At 29.2% G+C, this 23280-nt stretch overlaps 3 protein-coding genes and 1 pseudogene across 3 annotated transcripts; 3 read left to right on the top strand and 1 right to left on the bottom strand.

Moving 5' to 3' along the window:
• Nucleotides 1-1004: 1004 nt before the first annotated feature.
• Nucleotides 1005-1672, top strand: LOC124927409. Its single transcript, XM_047467814.1, has one exon. The coding sequence runs from the start codon at nt 1061-1063 to the stop codon at nt 1385-1387; it is 327 nt and encodes a 108-aa protein (XP_047323770.1). The 5' UTR covers nt 1005-1060; the 3' UTR covers nt 1388-1672.
• A 5101-nt stretch (nt 1673-6773) lies between these two features.
• On the top strand, nt 6774-10057 carry LOC124925958 (enoyl-CoA hydratase 2, peroxisomal). Its single transcript, XM_047466107.1, has 11 exons — nt 6774-6971; nt 7099-7121; nt 7194-7299; nt 7470-7540; nt 7654-7726; nt 8740-8779; nt 8898-8970; nt 9049-9199; nt 9371-9441; nt 9615-9788; nt 9885-10057. Exons 1-11 carry the CDS (start codon nt 6915-6917, stop codon nt 9973-9975), a joined length of 930 nt encoding a protein of 309 aa, XP_047322063.1. The 5' UTR covers nt 6774-6914; the 3' UTR covers nt 9976-10057.
• Nucleotides 10058-12430: 2373 nt separating this feature from the next.
• LOC124928205 lies at nt 12431-14074 on the top strand (annotated as a pseudogene).
• A 4473-nt stretch (nt 14075-18547) lies between these two features.
• LOC124926528 (mechanosensitive ion channel protein 6-like) lies at nt 18548-22838 on the bottom strand. Its single transcript, XM_047466771.1, has 5 exons — nt 21112-22838; nt 20266-20389; nt 19441-19734; nt 19162-19364; nt 18548-18965 (listed from the first exon to the last, which is right to left on the bottom strand). The coding sequence occupies exons 1-5, from the start codon at nt 22566-22568 to the stop codon at nt 18683-18685; spliced, it is 2361 nt and encodes a 786-aa protein (XP_047322727.1). The 5' UTR covers nt 22569-22838; the 3' UTR covers nt 18548-18682.
• Nucleotides 22839-23280: the final 442 nt, after the last annotated feature.

The raw sequence follows: 23280 nt of genomic DNA, 5'->3' as shown, positions 1-23280 counted from the left end.
TGTGAGATTAAAATAAATATTTAGCAAATCCGATGTTAAGTAGTGTTATTTGATTTATTAGGGATTATGATAGTTAAGGATAAGAGTTAGTATTTAAGAATTTCGATTTTAAATTGAAGTGGGTAAAAAAAAACAATATTAAGTAGTGTTATTTGTTATTATATATTTTGATAATATAAATTATAACATTAATAATGATTTTAGTAATATATTTTGTTACTAGTGTATATGAATATTGTTATGCAAAGATAATATGCAATGTTTGATATTACTAAATTATAAATTTGTAAAAAAAAAAGAGAGGACAAATATGTCTGAAAAGGTTTGATATAGAGAAATTGTATATTAATACTTAAAACCAATTAAAATTATAAAGAAGTTTAGCAATTTTAATTTTAATTTTATATAATAAACTCTTAAATTAGTTAGAATCTTAATTAAGTTTATTATCTTAAAGTTTTAAACTTTACGAATTCATAATAGTATTCCCTACTTTTTTTTAATTTTTTAATTTAATATAATATATTTTTTTTAATTTAAAAAAAAAAAAAATTTACATTTATCCACTTTCATTTTATCTATAATTTTGTTTTTTTATTTTAAGTATACAGTTTTTTTTTAAGGCACCAAACTCAAATTCTTTTATCTGTCTCTGAAAGAAGATAGATTTGTCCTGAACGACAAAATGTTTTTTAGCTCAAATAAAATAATTAACTCATATGACATCGAAAATATATCAGACTCAAGTGATTCATCGAAACAAAATCCAAACATTATATTCTATTTAGAAGGATAATTATATACCTTTTCAGGGTTGAATTGGTTAATTTCCTTATGCTTAAATCATACCAAAAACAAATTAAAAAATAAAGCCTATCAAGTTCTTGAAAAATAACTTAATATAAAATAGTGTTTTTTTAATTAAATTTGATTTGTTTTAACTTATTTTAAAATTTGTTTATCTTTATTATTAAATAAAAATGAATAAATAAGCCCTAATTTATTTTCCCTCTCCCTCAATTGAGAAACCATCCTCGCCGCTTTCTAAGAATTCCCCGCAATGGCATCTCCGGCGCCGTCAAACTCCTCCACCGCCGGCCGAACTTCTAACAAACCATTAGGTCTTATGGCAAACGCGATAAAGAGGAAGCACAGCTTCATACAGTTCTTCGTAATGTCAAGTATAATGCTAATGAGCTTCCGATCATTAGGACAGAAGTACAAAATCTACGAGCTTGAAGAGGATACTTATTCCCTAAAACAAGAACAAGAAGGCCTCATCAATCGGATGAAGAGTATTAAAAACAGCCTTCTGGAAGAAGCCGCCCGCGATCCGACTGGCGCTTTATCTTCCAGACTTCGCCTTCTTTTCGGAGACAATGAATGATTGTTTGATTCATTGATTCATCGCTGCTTTGGATTCAATTTCTATGAGTGAGTGTTCTTCGGATTTATTAAGCAATTCTGTTTCAGGATTGTAATAATACAGTGCAGATGATATCATAACACTACTGTTTTAATTCTTGCTTTAGGGTTTGAAACTTAGATTTACTTGAGAGATTTACAAGATTAACTCTATATGCATGATCCTCTGTTCTAACCTAATTATACATATGGAAGAAGGGACAAATTCATGCATTTTTGTAGGGAAATTATTCCATTTCTTCTTGTTTATTATACTGAAAGAACCCTACTTCCAAGTATAAGTGTTCAATCTATACACTTTATTTGTTAAATCATTTAAGCTGCAGAATGTTTTGAGGGTTTACCCACAAGATTTGGTAAGTTTTTTTGTTTGTGTTCATCAGATATTGTGATTTCTTAAAAATTGTAATTTACTCCATTGAGGATCTAGTTAACCATGATCCTTTGTTCTAACCTAATTATACATATGGAAGAATGGACAAATTCATGCATCTTTGTAGGGAAGTTATTCTATTTCTTCTTGTTTATTCGAGTAGACATGGTGGCTGGTGGCTGATGAAAGAACCCTAGTTCCAAGTATAAGTGTTTAATCTATACACCTTATTTGTTAAATCATTTAACCCACAAGATTTGGTAAGTTTTTTTTGTTTGTGTTCATCAGATGTTATGATTTCTTAAACCTTTTAATTTACTCCATTGAGGATCTAGTTAACCATGATCCTCTGTTCTAACCTAATCACGTATATTTATACATATGGAAGAAGGGACAAATTCATGCATCTTTGTAGGTAAATTATTCTATTTCTTGTTTATTCGAGTAGACATGGCTGATGAAAGAACTGCAGAGAAAATATGTCCCCAACACTAACTGTTCATTTGGTTTTGTTTAGAACCCTAGTTCCAAGTATAAGTGTTTAATCTATACACATATTTGTCAAATCATTTAAGCTGTAGAATGTTGTGAGGATACCCATAAGATTTGGCAAGTTTTTTTTTGTGTTCATCAGATTTTATGACTACATTGAGGATCTAATTAACCATGCATACTAAGATCATAGAAATGTGAGTTTCATTTTCATGGTCTCTCTTTGGTTTCTTATGTCATAAGAACTTGAGATGCAGACCATAAGCAATAATGTAGATCTATGATAGAAGTTTTGAATCTAGTTTTTGAGGTTGATGACAATCTTATATCAAACAAAGGATGATTTTCTTTGCAGAAGAAACGCCACAATGAAGGTAAGTGTTGTGTTTTGCATGCCTCATTTCAAAATCTTCCATTACATATCTGCTAATTCTTAGAATATTGATGATCATCTCTTGTTAGTTAGGGTAAAATAGGAAATTTGTCATGGTGAAATTGGAATTTTGATCCAATTCCATTGTTTGGACTTTGATTTTGTTTGATGAAGGATTATTAATTTCAAATAACCCTTTATCTCATCAATCAAATTATTCCAAGAGAAAATGGTAAGTAATTTTTATAACAAGTTGATATATTTTTTTTAACTCTAAGACCTTGTTTGATGTGGGTATTTTTTTTTTTTTTTACCAAAAATACAACCATCCATCCAATCATATTTTCAAACTATCAAATTATTCAATTTATCAAGTAAAATATAAAAATATTCTTACCTTATTTTTAAAAATTTAAAATATAAAATGATATTATAGTAATTTAATCAATTAAAAATTCAAATAATTTACTTTATCATCTAATAATATGATTTTTTGATAAAAAAAAAAAAAGCCCATATATATATATATATATATATATATATATATATATATATATATATATATATATATATATATATATATATATATTAAATTTGTATTAACATAATGAATAATAATAGTGAACAATTTTGTTTTTTTTTAATATTTGTATTAACATAGTTGGTTACAAAATATATATAATAATGTTTAATTTTAAAGTGTTAGGATTGCTGGGTCAAAACCGGTGGTTAATTTGGATATGTATGGTTAATTTGGATATATATGTGAGAATAAATGGAGAGTTGATTCATCCATAAACTTAAAACAGTTAAAAATAAAATTAAAAATATTATATATATGTTTTAAATTTGCAATCTAACAAAAATAAATAAGTATAACTTTTTAACTAACTATACTAATAACACTTTATATTTTAAATTTATTATCAACTAATATATATATATATATAATATACTTAATTTCAAAGTATTCGAATTGTAGGGTTGAAAGTTATTGTTAATTTGGATATAATGGGAGAGAAAATGAATACTTAAGTCGAATTATGATTTGATTATATTATATATATATATATATATATATATATATATAATATACTTAATTTCAAAGTATTCGGAGTATTCGGATTGTAGGGTTGAAAGTTATTTATAATTTGGATATAATGTGAGAGAAAATGAATACTTAAGTCGAATTATGATTTGATTATATTATATATATATATATATAATATACTTAATTTCAAAGTATTCGGATTGTAGGGTTGAAAGTTATTGTTAATTTGGATATAATGGGAGAGAAAATGAATACTTAAGTCGAATTATGATTTGATTTGTCCATAAACTTAAAATAGTTAAAAATAAAATTAAAAAATGTTATAGGTATGTTTTGAATTTTTAACGTAAGAAAACAAATACAACTTTTTAACCAAGTGTGATTGAGATTTAGTTTGTCGAGAAATAATATGTCGGTATCAATTGAAAATGATTAAAAAAAGTATGAATCAAAATGAATCAATTTGAGGTCACAATACTAATGTTAAAAATATAAATCAAATATTTAATTGATAATTTTAATATATTATTTATGATTTATTAATAATTTTAAACATTAAATACATATTTTTATTAAATTTTTATCCGTATGTATATGTATCTAAGACAATTTTTCAGTTTAGGATATTAATACAACTAATAACTAGGAGTTGATTGAACAACAAGTGATATGGGCATTATTCTCTCATTAACTTCATTTATTCTTTTTTAGTGTGTGTAGAAACTGGATTTTTTAATAAAATGTTATAAAAGAAATTATTTTATAATTACTTTTATTTTGTATGTATTTGATATAAATAGTGACTGAACTATAAATTGTAAAACTTGTATACTATATTACAACAGTTAAGCCATATTAATCAAACATTCTATTATCCATATTTTTATTGAAATTATTTAAATCAATAATTAAAATAATACAGTAAAAAAAATTGTGTCTAAACTCAAAATATGTTTAACTATAATTTTTGTCCCCAAAAACTAGACATCAATCAAACTTGTCATTGTAAAACTTTTATACTATATTACAACAGTTAAGCCATATTAATCCAACATTCTATTATCCATAGAATTATTTAAATCAATAATTAAAATAATACAATCCCCATAAAAAAACAAAAACAAAATTGTGTCTAAACTCAAAATATGTTTAACTATAATTTTTGTCCCCAAAAGGACATCAATCAAACTTGTCATTATAAACCTTAATTATGCTCAACCACGAATCAGCCTTACCCATGTTTTAAACTATTTTATATTTTCATTCTAATTCCCAAAATATCTAACTTTCTTTCTAGAAACTCATATTTTATTTTACAAATATAAATATATATAATTAAAATTAATAATACATATATTACAAAAATATTAAAATAACACAATATATTACATAAACATTAAAATAACACATATATTTTATTTTTACTTAATTTTATAAATATAATATATATAATTAAAACTAAACGTACTAAATTAAATTATTTCAATAAATATTTTAAATTAAAATAAAATACATAACATAAATTTTAAATAAAATAAACCTTAAAATAAATTACATAAATCTTAAAATATTTATAAAAAACTATTAATTAAACAAACCTTTAAATAAAATAAATTATATAAATTTTAAAATATTTATAATATTTTAATCTTTTATGTAATTTATGTATTATTTTAATGTTTATGCAATATATGTGTTATTTTAATATTTACATGATATAATATATTTTAATATATAATATTAAAGATTTATGTAATATATTGTATTTTAGTGTATAAGATTTATTTGAATTATTTAATTTATAATGTTCAATTTAAATTATATATATTATATTTATAAAATAAGTAAAAATAAAAATATATGTATTATTTTAATATTTATATAATATATTTTATTTAATTTATGTATTATTAATTTTATTATATATATTTATACTTGTAAAATAAAATATTAATGAGTTTAAAAATAAAGATATAATTAGTAGGTTAATTATTAATTTAAAGAGAGAAATGTAAGTATTTTGAGAATAAAAATATAAAGATAAATATATTAGAAAAAATAGTTTGAAATATAGGTAAAACAGAAATTGATTCCTCAACCACAAATCAGACAAACAAAAGAGATGACCTGACTCTCGGGATCACATTATGGTTTTGAGATTGGAGCGTTGAAAGTAGGTTATTTGATGTGATATTTTATACTTTATTCATAATTTTTGGGAAATTATTATCATAATTTGTCCTCATATATTTTTAGATAATCTTTTCATATAACTGCCTTCGAGAAAAAAAAATTACGGTTAAACGTAAAAGTATTTTTAATTTACTCTCACATATTTATTCAAATTAATCACAACTCTCGAACTAGCAATCCGGCTTATATTGTTAAAACGTTTCGCGTTCATCAAATTTGGTGTTAAATTTAAAATATAAAATCTTATTAACTTAGTTGGTTAAATGGTTGTACTTGTTATATTACTTTGTAAGTTCAAAATATACCTATAACATTTTTTATTTTATTTTTAACCGTTTTAAGTTTATGAGCGGATAAACCCACAATCCGACCTAAATATCCATTACTCACACATATATGTTAGTTAAAAAGTTATATTATTAAAACGTCTCGCGTTCATTAAATTTGGTGTTGAATTTAAAATATAAAGTTTATTAGCCTAGTTGGTTAAAAGACTGTACTTATTTTTAACCGTTTTAAGTTTATGGACAGATCAACCCACAATCCAACTCAAATATAAATTTACTCACACATATATATTCAAATTAATCACAACTTTCGACCCGACAATCCAAATACTTTAAAAATTAAACATTATTTTTATACCGAGATTACTCTCCCCTCCAAAGAATGTAAATATAAGAAATTTCTAGAAATTTCTAGACATAAAATTATTATTATGTTAGGTAGTTTTTTTTCTTTTAAATAATATTTATTTGAAGAAAATTAAACGTGGCTATTAGCTGAAATAATGAAATAATGGTGGCGTCCCCACAGATAATATATAATATCAATCATGTGCCATACTTCAATTTCTCGACGTCATTTTCAACCTCTATGAAGAGCCAAAATTCATAACGCCTCTTTCTCGATTCTCCAAGATCCATTCCAACTATCTTCAGGTATCGTGTTAACACTCAAACTTCCTTCCATTTGTTCATCACTTATCCCGTTTCTAGATTTCTCTCATGGATTCACCGTCACAATTCGACCCCAACCTCATCATTTCTCACAAATTTCCCGAGGTTAGAGCTTCTAATTTTCAATTCTTCTCATAGATTGCATCTACGTCTGTATTTAACTATTCAGAGTTCAATTTTGTTCCTCTAATTCATTTATTTCATACTGTTTGTTTAATCCTTCCTTGCGCAGACGACAGTGACATATACTGAGAGGTAGAGCTCATGATATACATCAGAATTGTTATTGTTTGATCAATGTTTAATAATTCTCTGTTTTCAATGAAGAGATTCAGCTCTATATGCTCTTGGAGTTGGAGCTTGTGCTAAAGATGCTTTGGATGAGAATGAACTTAAATATGTTTATCATCAAAACGGACAGAAGTATATTCAGGTCAATGATATTTGTGATTTACATTTGACAGATTAGGGTTTATGTTATCATTTTAATTATTCAATACAACTATGGAAAGATTTTTATATTCTCTTTCTTGAACTGTTTAAACCCTAGAGTTGTATTTTTTCACCATTCAATTAGCTCATGCCAACTTTTCCAAATTGCAGGTGCTTCCAACTTTCGCAGCTTTATTTTCTCTAGATCTTACTTCTGAACTTACTCGCATCCGAGGATTTCAGTAAGTGTTTGTGTATATGAAAAATGGAACAATTTACATGCCTACGTTTCTGTTCTAATTTTAAACCAATTGTGCATGCTGATTTTAGTGCTTATCATTCTCATTTGATGCAGATTTGATCCTCGTCTTCTTTTGCATGGACAACAATATATAGAAATTTACAAGCCGCTTCCATCAGCTGGCACTGTGAGCCTTCACACTTGTCCATTTGCTTTCGTTGTTACATTTATTCTTTCTCTTTATTAGCATAATGAACCATAGTAAACACAAAGATCGTATCAACCAGATAAATGAATACAATCAAATAAAGCTCACAGTTCTCAGATGTTACAGTGATAACAAAACGAAAGGGATAAAGGAAAAAAAAAACGGGGACATTAGGATAGCCCTTTATTACAAGTCGTGAAACTAAAGAAGTGACAAATGAAAAAAGAACATCATGATCCGAAGTTCATCAAATGAAATGAAAATCTTCTAATTCAAGATTTTCATAGGCAATAAGATATACTTCAAGCTGGATTGGTCTAGGGTGGCCTTCATTTGGAGAAATGCACTCCTTCTTTGTGTTGTTGTAGAGTAGTAATGAACCAGTGTACTAGTTATGTGCGTGTGATAAAACATAAAGCTAAGTGTTGGGAGGTTGAATACTGAGTTTTATGGGCCGAATGAGTTAAGTGTCGGAAAATAAACAATCAATAAACCAAATGAAAATATATAATAAATTTAAAGTACTTTATTTTCAAAGGGTTTAAGTTGCCTTTCAGATGCTCTTATATCTTACTGTATTAAGCCAAATGTTTTAGCTTAAATATGTTAGTTTAATTTGAATTTGACATAAATAACAGTTATCAAATAAACTTAATTCAAAAGTGATAAGTCAAATAAGGCCTTAATCTTCTCGATTCAGTTTATTTTTTCTTTCCATATGCCTTTGCACAAAGAATTTAGAGTATACATTATTATTGTTCTTCTATGCATCTATTATCCACTACCATCAAGCTTTGGAAGTTTCATTTCCATAATCCCAGTCTTTTGGAAGCAAAGATTTTATGATTGGTAAAAGTGCATTAGAAAAGAGGGTTGTAGTCCAATCTTCTAGCAACATCTCTTCTAAGAAAATTTGATCATCCTACTTTCTTTCTCATGGTATATTCATAATTCTCACGATGATAATTATTTTTCCTGTCTTGTTAATGCAGATACTAAGCAAAGCATGTGTATCTGGACTGCACGACAAAGGTTTGTTTGTTAATAATCAATGGAATCATACAAATGAAATACGATATTATTTTACAGTTAAAAGTGTTTATTTAATTCCCTATGTAAGTACTCAGATTTAATCCATTTACTGTAACAGGTAAAGCAACTATTGTTGAGATAGAGATCGTAAGCTATGACAAAATGACAAATGAACCACTCTGCATGAACAGGTTAACTATGTTTCATTCGGTTCACTCTAGAGCTGAATACAAGTAATTATTGACATGAAAATGCTTACTTTAATCCAGAATGTCTGTTTATCTGAGAGGAACGGGTGGTTTTTCAAAATCATCTACTCCCTATTCCTATTCCAAAAATCCACCTAACCAGAACATAACTCCTAAAATTCCCCAAACTCAGCCTTTTGCAGTTCATGAGGAGTGCACTCATCCAGCTCAGGTATAGTACATTTTCTTAATATTCTATATAAAAAGTTCAACTTTTATATTACTATCCTAAACTAGGAAAAATAGCAATATATGGATTGGATTGGATTGGATTAGAACAAATTACATGTTTGCTAGATTCAAGGAAAATATTGAATGTTTGGTTTGCTGTGGTGCCATGCAGGCATTGCTGTACAGGCTATCTGGTGACTATAATCCATTGCACTCCGATCCTACGATAGCAGAAGTGGCAGGGTGAGTGTGATAAGAACAATTATTGATAAATCGCCATTTTGTTTATTATTATGATTTTCTTGATGAGTTACACAAACGCAAAATTGTCAAATCAAAGTGTACGTACACAGCACCAAACAGAGAAAGAATTGTAATTAATACCACTTTATAATATTGAATCGGTGGTGTGACAGATTTAGTAGGCCAATATTGCATGGATTGTGCAGTCTTGGTTTTGCAGTAAGAAGTATCATAAAATGTGTGTGCAAGGGAGATCCAAACATGGTGAGAAGTATATCTGGTCGATTTCTTCTACATGTATATCCAGGGGAGACGTTGATTACTGAGATGTGGCTTCAAAATTCCGGGTAATCTTTGACTTACATTTTATGATATGATGATATAATCCTAAACCCTAAATCCTAAATCCTAAATCAAGATACAATTGGCTGTTATTGTTGTAGGGTGGTGATATACCAGGTGAAAGTAAAAGAGAGAGGTAAGGCTGTGCTTTCTGGAATTGTTGGTCTCAACCAGATAGAACCATCTCTCTGAGAGAGATTGGGGATAATAAATTATAATAAAAGATTTTTACAATACTTGTTCTTTTATGCAATTTGATATATACTTTCAAGATTTCATAACAACAATGGAAATAATAATAATAATAATAATATATTTCTTAATCTTATACCACTTCTTTGAAATATCATCCACCAATTGCCCATCCTTTGTCAAATTGAGTAAAAGGATGGACAATCACACAAGATAGGATCTATAGTTTTAATATCAATAATGCAAAAAAGATATTTGACATCAACATACATAAATTTATTTATTAGCTTGTATTTGTCATCTATCTCAAAAGTATCATTCTTCATTCCTTTATACTCAAGTAGCATTCTTTCTCATCTTTATAAATGCATCAATTATTTTCATTATTTTAAAAAGCAAAACCATCATTTTTCAAGTATTATTCTCCATTCTCTTATGCTCCAAAGGACCTCATTCTCTTTCTCCTTGCACTTTGTATTGCAATCTCAAGGTATGGAACTCTATCTTCAAAATGATAGTTTTTAAAACGAAAGTGATACCAAAACTAAGTTCATTTCCCATTGTCAATTTTAAACTCAAGCAATTTTTCAATAATCCTCCTCATCTTAACAATTTTCTTGGGTAACCATGCAATATCTTCACTATGTTAAGAAGCATTATTTCTTCCAAAAAATAGATTGCACCCAAAGCATAAAGTGATGGCACCATAAATCTTGAATACCCACAAATTTTATGCTCTTAGTAATCTCGATCCTAAGATCCCATTCTTTGACTTTCACCACGATAGGCCGATGATAGGCCGACAACGTGAAGGAGACAATAACAAGTGCCCGAGATAAGAGGCACACCAAGATTAACTATACATGTTTTAACACAATTATCAACAAAGTGTTTTTATGTCTAATATTAATCACCAAAAATCTCCACTAGAGCACGACCCATCGCTAAAATGGTGGAATCTCTTCGGATCCCAAATAATAATAGTAAGCTTCTCAACAACCGACACAAGTTTCGCAAACCCATGACAATCCCATAGATTCTAATATTCTTAGTAATAATCATAGGCCTACCCGCCAACAACCCGAACACAACCGCCAATTTCTCACTATGCTTCTCAATCATATCGCGCTTCACATTCTCTTCCACGTGCAAAACCAATTTCGTCTTCGAAACATACCCAATTTCTCAAACTTTACCGATAAGTTCAATGAACCGATGAATCTCATCTTCACATTCAATTCCTTTCACCAAACTCCTCACATTCGCCGCCTCCTTCCATCAGACAAAATCGGAGTAGATATTCGATAGCATTAGATAGTTACGAGAATCCAAAGGGTCTATCAAAAGAAGATGCATCCCTACGTCTTCCCCGAGCTCCATATTACCATGGACACGACACACGTTAAGAAGAGAAGCCCAAACGCCCGAAGTTGGTTCCATTGGCATTTCATCGATCAAGCGATCGACTCGACCTAAAAGATTGATCATGCACGGATAATGATCCAACCTAGGTTCAATCTTATAAGAATTAAACTTAACATCAAAATATTTTTCGCCTTCCTTAACGAGCCCCCATTGATCATACCCTGATAGCATTGCAGTCCAAGCTAGGGATGACAACGGTATGCCCAATACCCGTAGGTACTCAATTCTCGAGTTCAGGTATTTTAAATCGGATTTAGGATCGAACACAGGGAATGGGAGAAGGTACTAGGTTGGGTACGAGATCGGAGATGGAGAGTGTGCGAAACTCAAATCCAATACCGGATTATAGTAATATTAATTATTTTTTTATTATTAAAATTTAATGTGTGATTTTTCAAATACTTTATCATTATAAATATATCAATATGGAATGGGACCGTCCCTTCTGTCTTATCCACATTTCACTTCAAATATCGTCGTAAATACACTACACTCTAATTTTAAATATTTTATATTCCCCAAAAAATATTCTCTACCTAACTCTTCTAACTTCAACTTTTATTTTATAACAAAATATTTCTCTTATCAATTTCCATATTCAATATCTATTTTTTTTTTCAATTTTCATTATATTTTTTCTTAACTCTAGTTTATCATCTTCAAGATCTACAAAAATAAGTACAGTAAAAACTCTATAAAATAATACACTTGGGGTGACCAAAATTTATTAATTAAAAGAGTTATTAATTAATCGATAAATTAATAATTATTAATTTATATATTAATTAATATTTTATTAATTTATAGTAAAATACTTAGTTTACAAACATTTTTAAGCTTCCAATTAATTATTGTATACAATGCATGTACTGTATATCAAATGAATGACACAATTTGAAAGAAACTTTCAATCTCCCACCTTATTATGCTTCTTGTGTTCAATGTATCACTTTATGGGACATTAAAAATATTTTCTATATAAACAAGATCAAAATACTATAGGTTAATACAAACAAATCATACACACAACATGACTTTCCATCTTAAAGGTGTGAAAAAAACAACAATGACATACGAGATTCGAAGAGCATTATGCAAGCACAACAAGGAAAATTCAAATCTCACTCAAAAGCAATTGCAAGAATGGGTTCATAGTAACTATGGATTGCAGGTGAGTCAGGTGACAATATCGAATACAGTTAAACGGTCTTTAGAGTATCTCTCACTTGCTCCCGAAAGAGGCGATGTTAAGCGACACAAACCGGCAAAATTTCTTGACCTAGAAAAATCTCTTTATGAATGAATTCTTCAATATCAAGAACATGTGAATATGACAGGTGAACTAATTATCGAGAAGGCGAAAAAGCTTCTCGATAAAGTTCATAAAAGATATGTATCCAGTGGATGCTCCAGACTTTACTTTTTCTATTGGTTGGCTTAGAAAGTTCAAAACAAGATATGGAATTAAAAATTTTCGGCGTTTCGGAGAGAGTGGATCTGTTGAAATGGATGGCAGGGAGGACAAATTAAAATCCATAAGAGACAAAGTTGATCAGTTTGAAATGAAAGACATCTTTAATATGGATGAAACATGTTTGTTTTTTTATTAACGAAATCAGCCTGTATTTTATTTTATATTTTGTACTTTAGTGATGTAATTATTTACATATTTTGATCTTAAATAGGTTGTTTTTTAGACTTCAACCGGATCATTCCTTTGCAACAATGCAACTTGAAGGGAAAAATAAGACAAGAAAGACTAACTGTTGTTATTTGCTGTAATGAGGACGGTTCGGAAAAACTTCCTTTATGGATTATTAGGAAATATGTTAAACCAAGGTGCTTGAAGAATGTAAACTTGAACAGTCTGAACTGTGAGTACTGTGCTAACAAACGAGCTTTGATGACTGGTGTGTTATTTGAAGAATATGTCGCCCACTTGATAAAAAAATGGTTGGAAGAAAAATTCTCTTGATTGTGGATAATTGCCCTGCTCATCCAAAAATTATTGAAGGATTACGAAATGTTGAATTATTTTTTTTGCCACCAAACACAACTTCAAAAATTCAACCTTGTGACGCGGGGATCATACGAGCTTTTAAGATGCATTATCGTCATCGATTTTATAGAAGTCTTTTGGAGGGTTATGAATTAGGGGTTCCAAATCCAGCAAAAATAAATGTGTTAGATGCAATGAATCTTGCAATTTCAGTATGGACTATGGATGTTCGTACAAATACAATTGCGAACTGCTTTCATCATTGTAAACTTCGATCAACAGATAACGTGACTTTTGAGAACTCAGATGAAGGTGGTGAAAGCACTCAAGAACTCCAGAATTTGATCAAAGAGTTGGGTTATCGCAATGCAATGGATGTCGAAGATATTCTAACTTACCCAGAAGAAAATGTAGTTGCACAATTGTTGACTAATGAAGAAATTATTAAAAACGTTATTGGAATTAATAAAGATGATATCGATGAAGAAGGTGATAAAAGTTCTACAATGGAGCCTCATTTGCGAAACGAAGCTATTAAAACGGCAATCACATTGAACAATTTCTTGTTGTACTATGAGAAAACAATACCAGAATTTCTTACCATGCTAAGAAAAGTTAGAGACGACATTCAAGGGAAAATTGATTTTAACAAAAAAACAAAAGACAATTGAGTCATTTTTCAAGAAACCTTCATAAATCATTCATGTAATATGTTATATATAAGAAATTATTAATTTATATTTTATATGGGGTCTAAAGAAATTATCAAAAATGTATTATCTTATAGTTTTAGCGAATTATTAATTTAGCACCCTATTCCCGAGTCGAGACCGGCCAAAAATATTATCTTAGAGAGTTTATTAAACAATCGAGTATTAATTTATCGAGTTTCTACTGTATGTAGGTAAGTAATATTTTTATTTGTATATTTAACATTTCGATATTACTAATTTTAAAATTATTTATTAAAGTTGTGTTTTTTTCTTCAATCTTTATTAAAAAAAAATTTAATCGGGTAATGAGTTACCCATCAGAAATCGGGTACCCGACGAATCAGGAATGATGATAGAAGTAGAGATACCCGTTGGGTTCGGGGTCGGGTAGTGAAATGAAAATTGGGTTCGGAGATGGGTACTTCACTACCCGTCGGGGATTGGGTACCCAACGAATCGGGGATGCTACCCGTCGAGTTCAGGGTCGTGTAATGAAATGAAATGAAAATTGGGTTCAAAGATGGGTACTTCACTGACCGTTGCGATCCCTAGTCCAACCGATTCTATATGGTTTCTTTCTCTTTGAAAATGTCGTAAGAACTCACTAACCGACCGATTTTGTGTAGAATCTCAACAGCGACGTCATGATGGTTTAATCGGAAACCAGACCGGAAACGAAAACATAGGAATGGATTATTTGAAAAAACAAATGAAATCATGATTTAAATAATTTAATATTTTATTTATTCGATATAAAAATTATGTAATAAATTTCAATTTGAACTCTTCCAAGCCCAATACATCTAAAATTGTAAAAATTAAACTTAAAATGTGATCATAAATAAACCTAGTGATGTTTTCCTCTTTTCAGCTCCTTTAGTACTAAATTTCAAACAGGGCCTTAGTAATCATTTATATTAATTATTTCTAAAATTTGAACACAAATTAATAACTCTAAATATTATTGCATTTCTCACTTTTATACCTAGATAACTATGTGATTTATTTATCTAATCATTAACATTTTTATTAAAACTAACATGATTTCCGTGCGATTCAAACGGACAAATTTATAAAAAAAATCAAAATTTCTATATTAAAATAATTTAATCACACTATATACTATATTAACGGTTTTCATATTGTGTATATATTTTTTCACATTTCCATTTTTATTAATATTTTGTAAAGTTATCTAATCTCAAATTTTGTTATAATTTTTCTTTATAGATTTTTTTTTAAAATATAACTAAAATAAAATAATACAAATATGGTCATTTATTCAAAAATTTAGTTTTTTGTTTTATTAATTTAATTAAAAAAAATTTAACATGAAATATCACACTATCTTAAATTGGCGAAAATAATATTTGAGGAAAATATGTTTATATTTTTTTTTCTCTTTTATACATAATTATTTCAGCTTCATTATATACATTAAAAGTCAAAATATTAAATAAATATATGTGAAATGTCTATTAAAAAATAATATTGAACCATCTTTTTTATGTCAACCCCATAAAACTCTTGTTTCAAAAAATATATATATATATATAATTTTATTTTGGTTAAACAATATCATTAATTATTATTTTTATTAAAAAAAAAATAATTCAATTTTATAATATTTTGTATAAACATTTATATATATTTATAATTATATTATAAATTAAATTAATAAATATTTATCAATTATTTAAAACATATCATAATATAGAGTTAAATATATTTTGTATTATTTATATATATATAATATATTTATTATATTTTTGTATTATATAGATATAAATAATTAAAATATTAATATTATTCATTAAAATATAATTTTATTTATAGTTTTCCTATAAAATATCTTATTAGGTTTTGTTATAAAAAAAATTAATAATAAAAAAAATTAATAATAAAAAAAACTAAATCTTTGGAGAAAGATAATTATTGGATCCTCTTAATTTCAAATCATCGTCTTCTTTTGTTTCCTATTTTTTTTCAAATCAAGATCGATTTTTTTCTTCTAGGTCTCTCTTACGTCGTCGTCGCCCTTCTGCGTCGCGTCGTCGTTGCCTACCTCCACTTCTCGTGCTACTTATACCTAAGGAGAATGAGAGTCAATTTAAGAAATACCTAGACCTAAGAAGAAATGAGAGACGAATTTGATGAGAAATTCATTTAAAATGTGTAAAAAAAAAAATAATAATTTTTTTTCTAAATCTACGGAGACAGAGAATACTCGTCTTCCTTTTGATTTCGAATCTTCGTCTTCATTCGCTTCTCATTTTTTTCAAATCAAGATCGAATATTTTCTTCTATGTTTCTCTTGCGTCATCGTCGCCCTCCTCCGTTGCATCATCGTTGCTCTTCTCCATCACGTCGGCGTCGCCCTCCTCCTCTTCTCATGCTACATATACCTAAAGAGAAATGAGTGTCAATTTAAGAAAGACCTAAACCTAAGGAGAAAGGAAAGACAAATCTAACGCGAAAATTTGATAAACCGTGAGAATTTTATTAGAAAATCATATAAAATGTGTAAAAATAAAAAATTAATTAATTTTAATTTTTTTTTTAAAAAAAATTCAGAATCCACGGAGGTAGAGAAATTCTCGATTTCCTTTTAATTTCGAATCCTCGTATTCATTCGCTTCCCGTTTTTTCTTCAAATCAAGATCGAATATTTTTCTCTAGTCTTTATTCCGTTGTCGACACCCACCTCCTAAGGAGAAAAGAGAGATAATTGTACTGCGAAAATTTGATGAGAAATTCATATAAAATGTGTAAATTTTTGGTAAATATCACCATAAATTTTTTGTTTTAAACATTATTATATATATTATCTTCTTTTACGTAGGGACTCTAACATGTCATCTTACCCTTACTTTTGGTCTTCCCCATCAATCACAAATTCACATACGCATTTACGTAGAGACTCACACATGCCATCTTACCCTTACTTTTGGCCTTCTCCATTAATCACAAATTCACATACGCATTTACGTAGGAACTCACACATGCCATCCACATCGACCACAAATTCACCCCTTTTAATTTCGAATCCTCGTATTCATTTGTTTCCCGTTTTTTCTTCAAATCAAGATCGAATATTTTTCTCTGGTCTTTCTTCCGTTGTCGACACCCACCTCCTAAGGAGAAAAGAGAGATAATTGTACTGCGAGAATTTGATGAGAAATTCATATAAAATGTGTAAAATTTTGGTAAATATCACCCTAAATTTTTTTGTTTTAAACATTGTTATATATATTATCTTCGTTTATGTAGGGACTCAAACATGCCATCTTACCCTTACTTTTAGTCTTCCTCATCAATCACAAATTCACATACGCATTTACGTAGGGACTCACACATGCCATCTTACCCTTATTTTTGGCCTTCCCCATTGATGACAAATTCACATACGCATTTACGTAGGGACTCACACATGCCATCCACATCGACCACAAATTCACCCACTCATTCCCACATGCACAATCATTTATAAATTCGTGTAAATTGAGACTCGAACTCTGGTCTCTAATATGAAATGTGAATACTTTAACCATTAGACCACTTGTATTTTTTGAATTTAATTTAAAATTTTATGTATGTATAAATATTTAATCCTTGTTAATTAATAATAGATAAAATATATAATTAATAAAATAAAATTAATTAATTAATTATATAAATAATAAATATGTGAACACTCTAACCATTACTATTTGTATTTTTTAAATTGAATTTAAAATTTTATGTATGTATAAATATTTAATCCTTGTTAATTAATAATAGATAAAATATATAATGAATAAAAGAAAATTAATTTATTAAGTATATAAATAATAAATATGCATAGAAGGATAATATGAAGGTATAAATAAGGGAAAAAAAATAAAAAATAAATTAATTATTAGTGTTACAAAACGGAAATTAATTAGGAAGGTATATTACGAATATGAGAGAGAAATGAATATAAAAGTAAAATTTGTAATTTTATTTTAAGTTTAATAAATTATTTAAACGTTATTATATATTATATATAGTATTATTATGTATATTATAAATATATATATATATAATATTAAATATAAGTTTATATAAAATTAATGAAGAAAAATAATATGTATAATTAGGAAAGAAAAATTAGTAAAATAAAATAAAAAATAATTAAAAAAGATAAATTAATAATTATGGTATGAGAGATAAATTAGTAATTATGAATAGGTAATTATGACAAGAGAGAGAAACAGTTATAAAATATAATAAACCTATGTAATATGTGGTGAAAGCGTGAATATCACCCTACAGTTTATTTCTTAAGCATTATTAGATATATATAGATTATTATTTTTTAATTTGAAAATATTTTAAATAATTCTTTAAAAAAATTTCATCATTCAATTCAAATAATTGAAAAAACTTGTTTCCAAATCAATCTGCTAGCTTTGGGAATGTTAAGCATCCAAAAAGGTTTAGTATAATATAATCTAAATAAATACATTACTACTACTAATTTGGATTTGAGAATCATTTTACCTAAATGTGTGCTTCTAATATACATAGAATTTATGAGAAGACAAATTTAAGAGGAAAAGGTCATCCAATTCGATGGAAGTCTATTGGACGATGGCAAATTTCGAACATTAACGTCGAACGGGATCATGCGATAGTCAATATCAAGCTCACGAAACACTTTGATCATCTCCTCCACTAAAAGCGCTCTTCTAGCCCATCTCTCGCCCATATCTTGAAAGTTCATTCGATGTGAAAGCCAAACCGATACTTTCAACTTGTTCATGTCTTCGACATCCCTCAATACTATCATAGGAGCCGGGTACCAATGCTCGCTCTTGTTATCAATGTACCTTTGAAACAAACATTGTTTAAATTAGCACATTTTCGCAAATCTCCCCATTTTAAAACATTAGATACATTCATCTCAATGAGATTATATTTGGAAACTAAACTAATTATTATTTTTGAAAATCAGTGAATAAACACAGTTTGAAGTAAAAAAAAACATTTACTCGAGTTAGAAACAAGTAAAGCATTTGTTGTTACCTCGTGATTTTCTCTTTCATTTGCGTTATCTTCTCGAAAGGAGTTGAGACATGGATGCAGAAATCAATTGCGTCCCCCATGTCAGGACTACGATAAAAGTTGCTGATAGGTTTTGTCGCCAAAACACTATTCGGGTATATGATCTTTTGGTTATCATACCTCAAGAAAACCGTAGTTAATATATTCATTTCTTCGACTACCATCTGAAATGAAACAAAATAAATGAATTTACCACTCGAGCTATAATTGAGTAGATAAAATTGACAAGATATTATTTACCTGTACATCATCAACCTCACAACGATCACCGACATCAAATGGGTGCATAACGAACAAGAATATAATGGCTTCGAAAGTCATTTTGCAGGTGTTTCCAAACATAAAGGCAACTAAAAGTAACTGGGAACTTAAAAAGATGAAGAAACGTGTCGTAGCAAGTCTGAGAATGAGAAGCCATATAACCAGGACAATGAGTCCTACTACTATGTTGAGCATCTGATGGAGTTTGTTAACAGCTGTTTTTGTATCGTTAAGGGACAATGCAAGTGCCCTACGCTCTCTGAACACATTAACCTACCAAAAAGAAGTTTCAGTTATGTTTTACATCTGTTATTCTAATCTATTTCTACTGAAAAAATCATATTTGCACATAAAATATTCACAGATGTTGAAGGCTTGCTTGATGTAGAAATTAAAATACACTTATCAAATTGTAAGGATATTTCGATAATTTGATCCAAATAATCCACTCTTCCATCTAACAAGATTATTTTCAAATAACCCCACAACAAATAAAACTAAACTTGCAAATTGTGACAGAATTTTGCAAAATATGAGTTGCAAGATTCAAGGCAATTTGCAATGGAAGTTTGCTGCAACCTGAAACTTTTGCTTAATCCATTGCATATTTGAGACGAATTTTGCAATGGATTTGTGCAATCGTAAAAGTGTTTCTAAATCAGCTTCATTATGCTCGGTGTACTAGACTTGTTGAGTATGATTGATTTTTCTTTTATTGTATTAGATTTTCTTCAAATATGAGAATAGAAATGGAAGGCACTCAAAAGCAACATCTAGAAACAAAAGAAAAGGAAAATACATTACCACCCAATTCTTAAGAGCTCGTTTGCCAATTCCCTTGTTTTCATTCGATCCTTCGATGAGCCGCAAGGTCTTCATGGCCTCTTCTTTCCCCAAGAAACGCATAAGATCCTCCAAATAAATGTGTCTGATAATCAAGCACATGTCTAAAGCTCAGTATAAGTCAAAAACCAACAAACTAGATAATAGGATGACCAAATCATAAAGGCAGCTCAAATATTAAATGATCCAAACCTATCTTGATACACACATCAGAAACATGTTTAAACATATGGAGAGATTCCCTTGTGTTCAAACACATGTCTAAAATACTCAAATCATAAATTGAATTAAAATAATACATTTTGGTAACTAAAATACTTTTACTTTATTTTTATAATAATTAAATTTTAAATATAAAATGTAATTATAATAATTTAACAAATTATAGACCCAAATAATTTACTTTTTCATCAAACAATTTTTTTCAAATAAATCACCAAATAACCAACATCAAATAAGCCCAAACTCGACCATGCACTCAAAAGTTGTTTTTCATTCAAATTTTGTTGGCGAAGTGTACAAAAGAGAAACAACAAATAATTTACTTTTTCATCAAATAAGCACTAACGAGAAGATGCACTCAAAAGTTGTTTTCCACTCTAACTTTGTTGACATTATTTGAAAATGAATGTGTAGAAAAGAGGAACAACAAAATATTTTGTTTCTTTAATATACAGGTGATATTTATCTTGTTCCTAATGTTGTCTAGGAATATTATGCCTTTAACAATTTAAATTGCAAATGTTAATCCTAAATACTTCATAAGATGGAATCCACGAATAAACAGCTGCAAAAGATAATACTTACTTGGAACTAGGTTTAGCGACATTGTAAAAGATTTTCCTTGCAGCAGCTTTCGCTTGACATTCACTCGTTATCTGCACTGCAGATTCATCCAGACCCGACGAATCTTGTATTTGTTCATCAAGAGTAGACACAACACCATTCCGAACAATATTCATCAGCCTCTTCATATTCCAAGCCGATACATTCTTCTGATTCAGCCTATGAAGATGGTCTATTGTAATACCATCTTCATTCTTCTTCGACATGTCATTTGAAAACCTAGGACTCTTTTGATGCCTTCCACTCCCAATCACTCTCCCACTTTTCCTAAAAATATTTGCCTTTAACTCAGCAGGAATACTAGCACCAGCATCCTGAAGTTTCTGAACCTCGGACAAGATCTTCTCTTCCTCTTCATGTTCTTGCTCTATTTCTATCAATGGATGCCCGGAAAGGGTCTCGATTACATATTGGTTGAACAAAGACTCCTGAATACGATCGAAGAAGGTGTTGACGTGGAAAGTTGAAGCTAGAACCTTAACAAGGAGAGCTTTTAGAAGCCAGATTAAAGTGCCCACCAAAAGACAGATCAAAATTCTGGTAACATGATGGAGAGATTTCCCATCTGTCATTCTCTCAAGTCTTTTGTCGAAAATGCATTGCCAAGCAATCAAAACTAACCCTAACCAGATACAGTTCTGAACAGCATTTCTAATTCCGTAAACGAAATACAAAACTCGTTTTCTCCATATAAAGTTTCGCTCAATGAAGAAGACAGCTAATCGAATTCCCCATCCAGAAACCAGTCTACCACTTATCAAAACCAAAACCATAGCCTCCCATTTCCATAGAGGAAGTTCAAACAGTCTTCTTTTTCTAATTGTTTTAATAGCTAAAGTGCAAGTTAAAGCTGCTATGATTAAGATTAAACTCACCAACTCAAGAACAGTCAGCACACTGAATCTCATCCTCTTATACTCATCTGGTAAATCATCATCCAAGAATGGATCATCTTCATCAATCTCACTTCCTCTACTCAACATTCCCGATTTCATCGTTTTCTGCGATCTCATATCCTGTTCTGACGGCGGATCAAGCAATCTCGACTTGTTTTTCGTCTTCAAAATACCCGACTTCCGTTGAAACGACGAGTTCCCACTGCAGATAACCACATCTTCATTCACTTGTCCACTCGCATTAGACCGGCGACGTATTGTCTCATCTACCATCGTCTCATTAAACGAAACCCTAACTTCCCTCGGAGTAAGCTGACCGTAGGATGGACTCTCCGCGATTTTAGACAACCCACCACTGCTCGACGGCGGAGAAGCTGAGGAAATACCCATTTCGAACTCTTTCAACACCCTTGCTGCATCATTAGAAAAGTCGAAGCTTGAATCTGTCCATGCTCTGTTCCTATGTCTGTTCACTTCATCTTGGCCATTAATGGAGTCCTCCTTCCGATCAGTCTGACCCATTTGATAAAGTCTTCAAATTTCTTCAGGTGAGTGATAGTGAAGTTGATCGGAGCTTAGTTTTAGTGATTTTTTCTAAGTTTGTGCATACAAGATCAAACCATGAAAGGAATGAAAGTGGGAAAATGGAGAAAGAAGAAGGTGTTTCTTGAAGATTCAGGAAGAGAAAAAGTTGAAAAACTTTACGGCATTCGAGAAATGAGATTAGAATAATAGGGGGAGACGCGTGAAGAAACCGATTCTTTAACGAATACCGCCATTAATAGTGCAGCAAGAAAATAACAGAGAATAAAAGGTGGACAAAGAGAGATGAGAAAAGTGTATGAATTCTTTGCGTTTAAATAAAGAAGATGCCCATTGTCGGAAATCGAAACCATCCATTTGGCAAGATCATCTTTATTTTATCATTTAAACTTAATAGTCATATTTCATTAATAAATATCATTATGTGTAATGTTTTAAATGTTTATATTTAATTCAGAGGTCTTTTTTTTTTAATTATATCAACAATATTTTGTTTCAAACGATGTTAAATCATTATTTATGTATTATTAAAAAATAAAGAGAAATGATTGGGAGAGAAAATTTGAGAAAGAACGATGTGGCGCAATTTGATTAGTCAAAAAAAATAACAATATTTTTTTTATCATTTTTCAACTAGTGATGTAGTGACATATAATTCTCTCTCAAATTCCCTCTACTATTGCTACTCAAA

The sequence above is a fragment of the Impatiens glandulifera genome, chromosome 2 (genome assembly GCF_907164915.1).
Source record: "Impatiens glandulifera chromosome 2, dImpGla2.1, whole genome shotgun sequence".
In the NCBI taxonomy this organism is placed as follows: domain Eukaryota; kingdom Viridiplantae; phylum Streptophyta; class Magnoliopsida; order Ericales; family Balsaminaceae; genus Impatiens; species Impatiens glandulifera.
Note: the sequence above shows the minus strand (reverse complement) of the source record. Positions and strands in the feature narration are given on the sequence as shown.

Coding starts and splice junctions, on each gene's coding strand:
- LOC124927409 (XM_047467814.1), top strand. CDS start 1,061: ATGGCATCTCCGGCGCCGTCAAACTCCTCCACCGCCGGCCGAACTTCT.
- LOC124925958 (XM_047466107.1), top strand. CDS start 6,915: ATGGATTCACCGTCACAATTCGACCCCAACCTCATCATTTCTCACAAA. Junction 9,200..9,370: donor AGTGCACTCATCCAGCTCAG/GTATAGTACATT, acceptor GGTGCCATGCAG/GCATTGCTGTACAGGCTATC. Junction 9,789..9,884: donor ATGTGGCTTCAAAATTCCGG/GTAATCTTTGAC, acceptor TTATTGTTGTAG/GGTGGTGATATACCAGGTGA.
- LOC124926528 (XM_047466771.1), bottom strand. CDS start 22,568: ATGGGTCAGACTGATCGGAAGGAGGACTCCATTAATGGCCAAGATGAA. Junction 20,390..21,111: donor GTCGCTAAACCTAGTTCCAA/GTAAGTATTATC, acceptor CTTGATTATCAG/ACACATTTATTTGGAGGATC. Junction 19,735..20,265: donor GAGCTCTTAAGAATTGGGTG/GTAATGTATTTT, acceptor TCTTTTTGGTAG/GTTAATGTGTTCAGAGAGCG.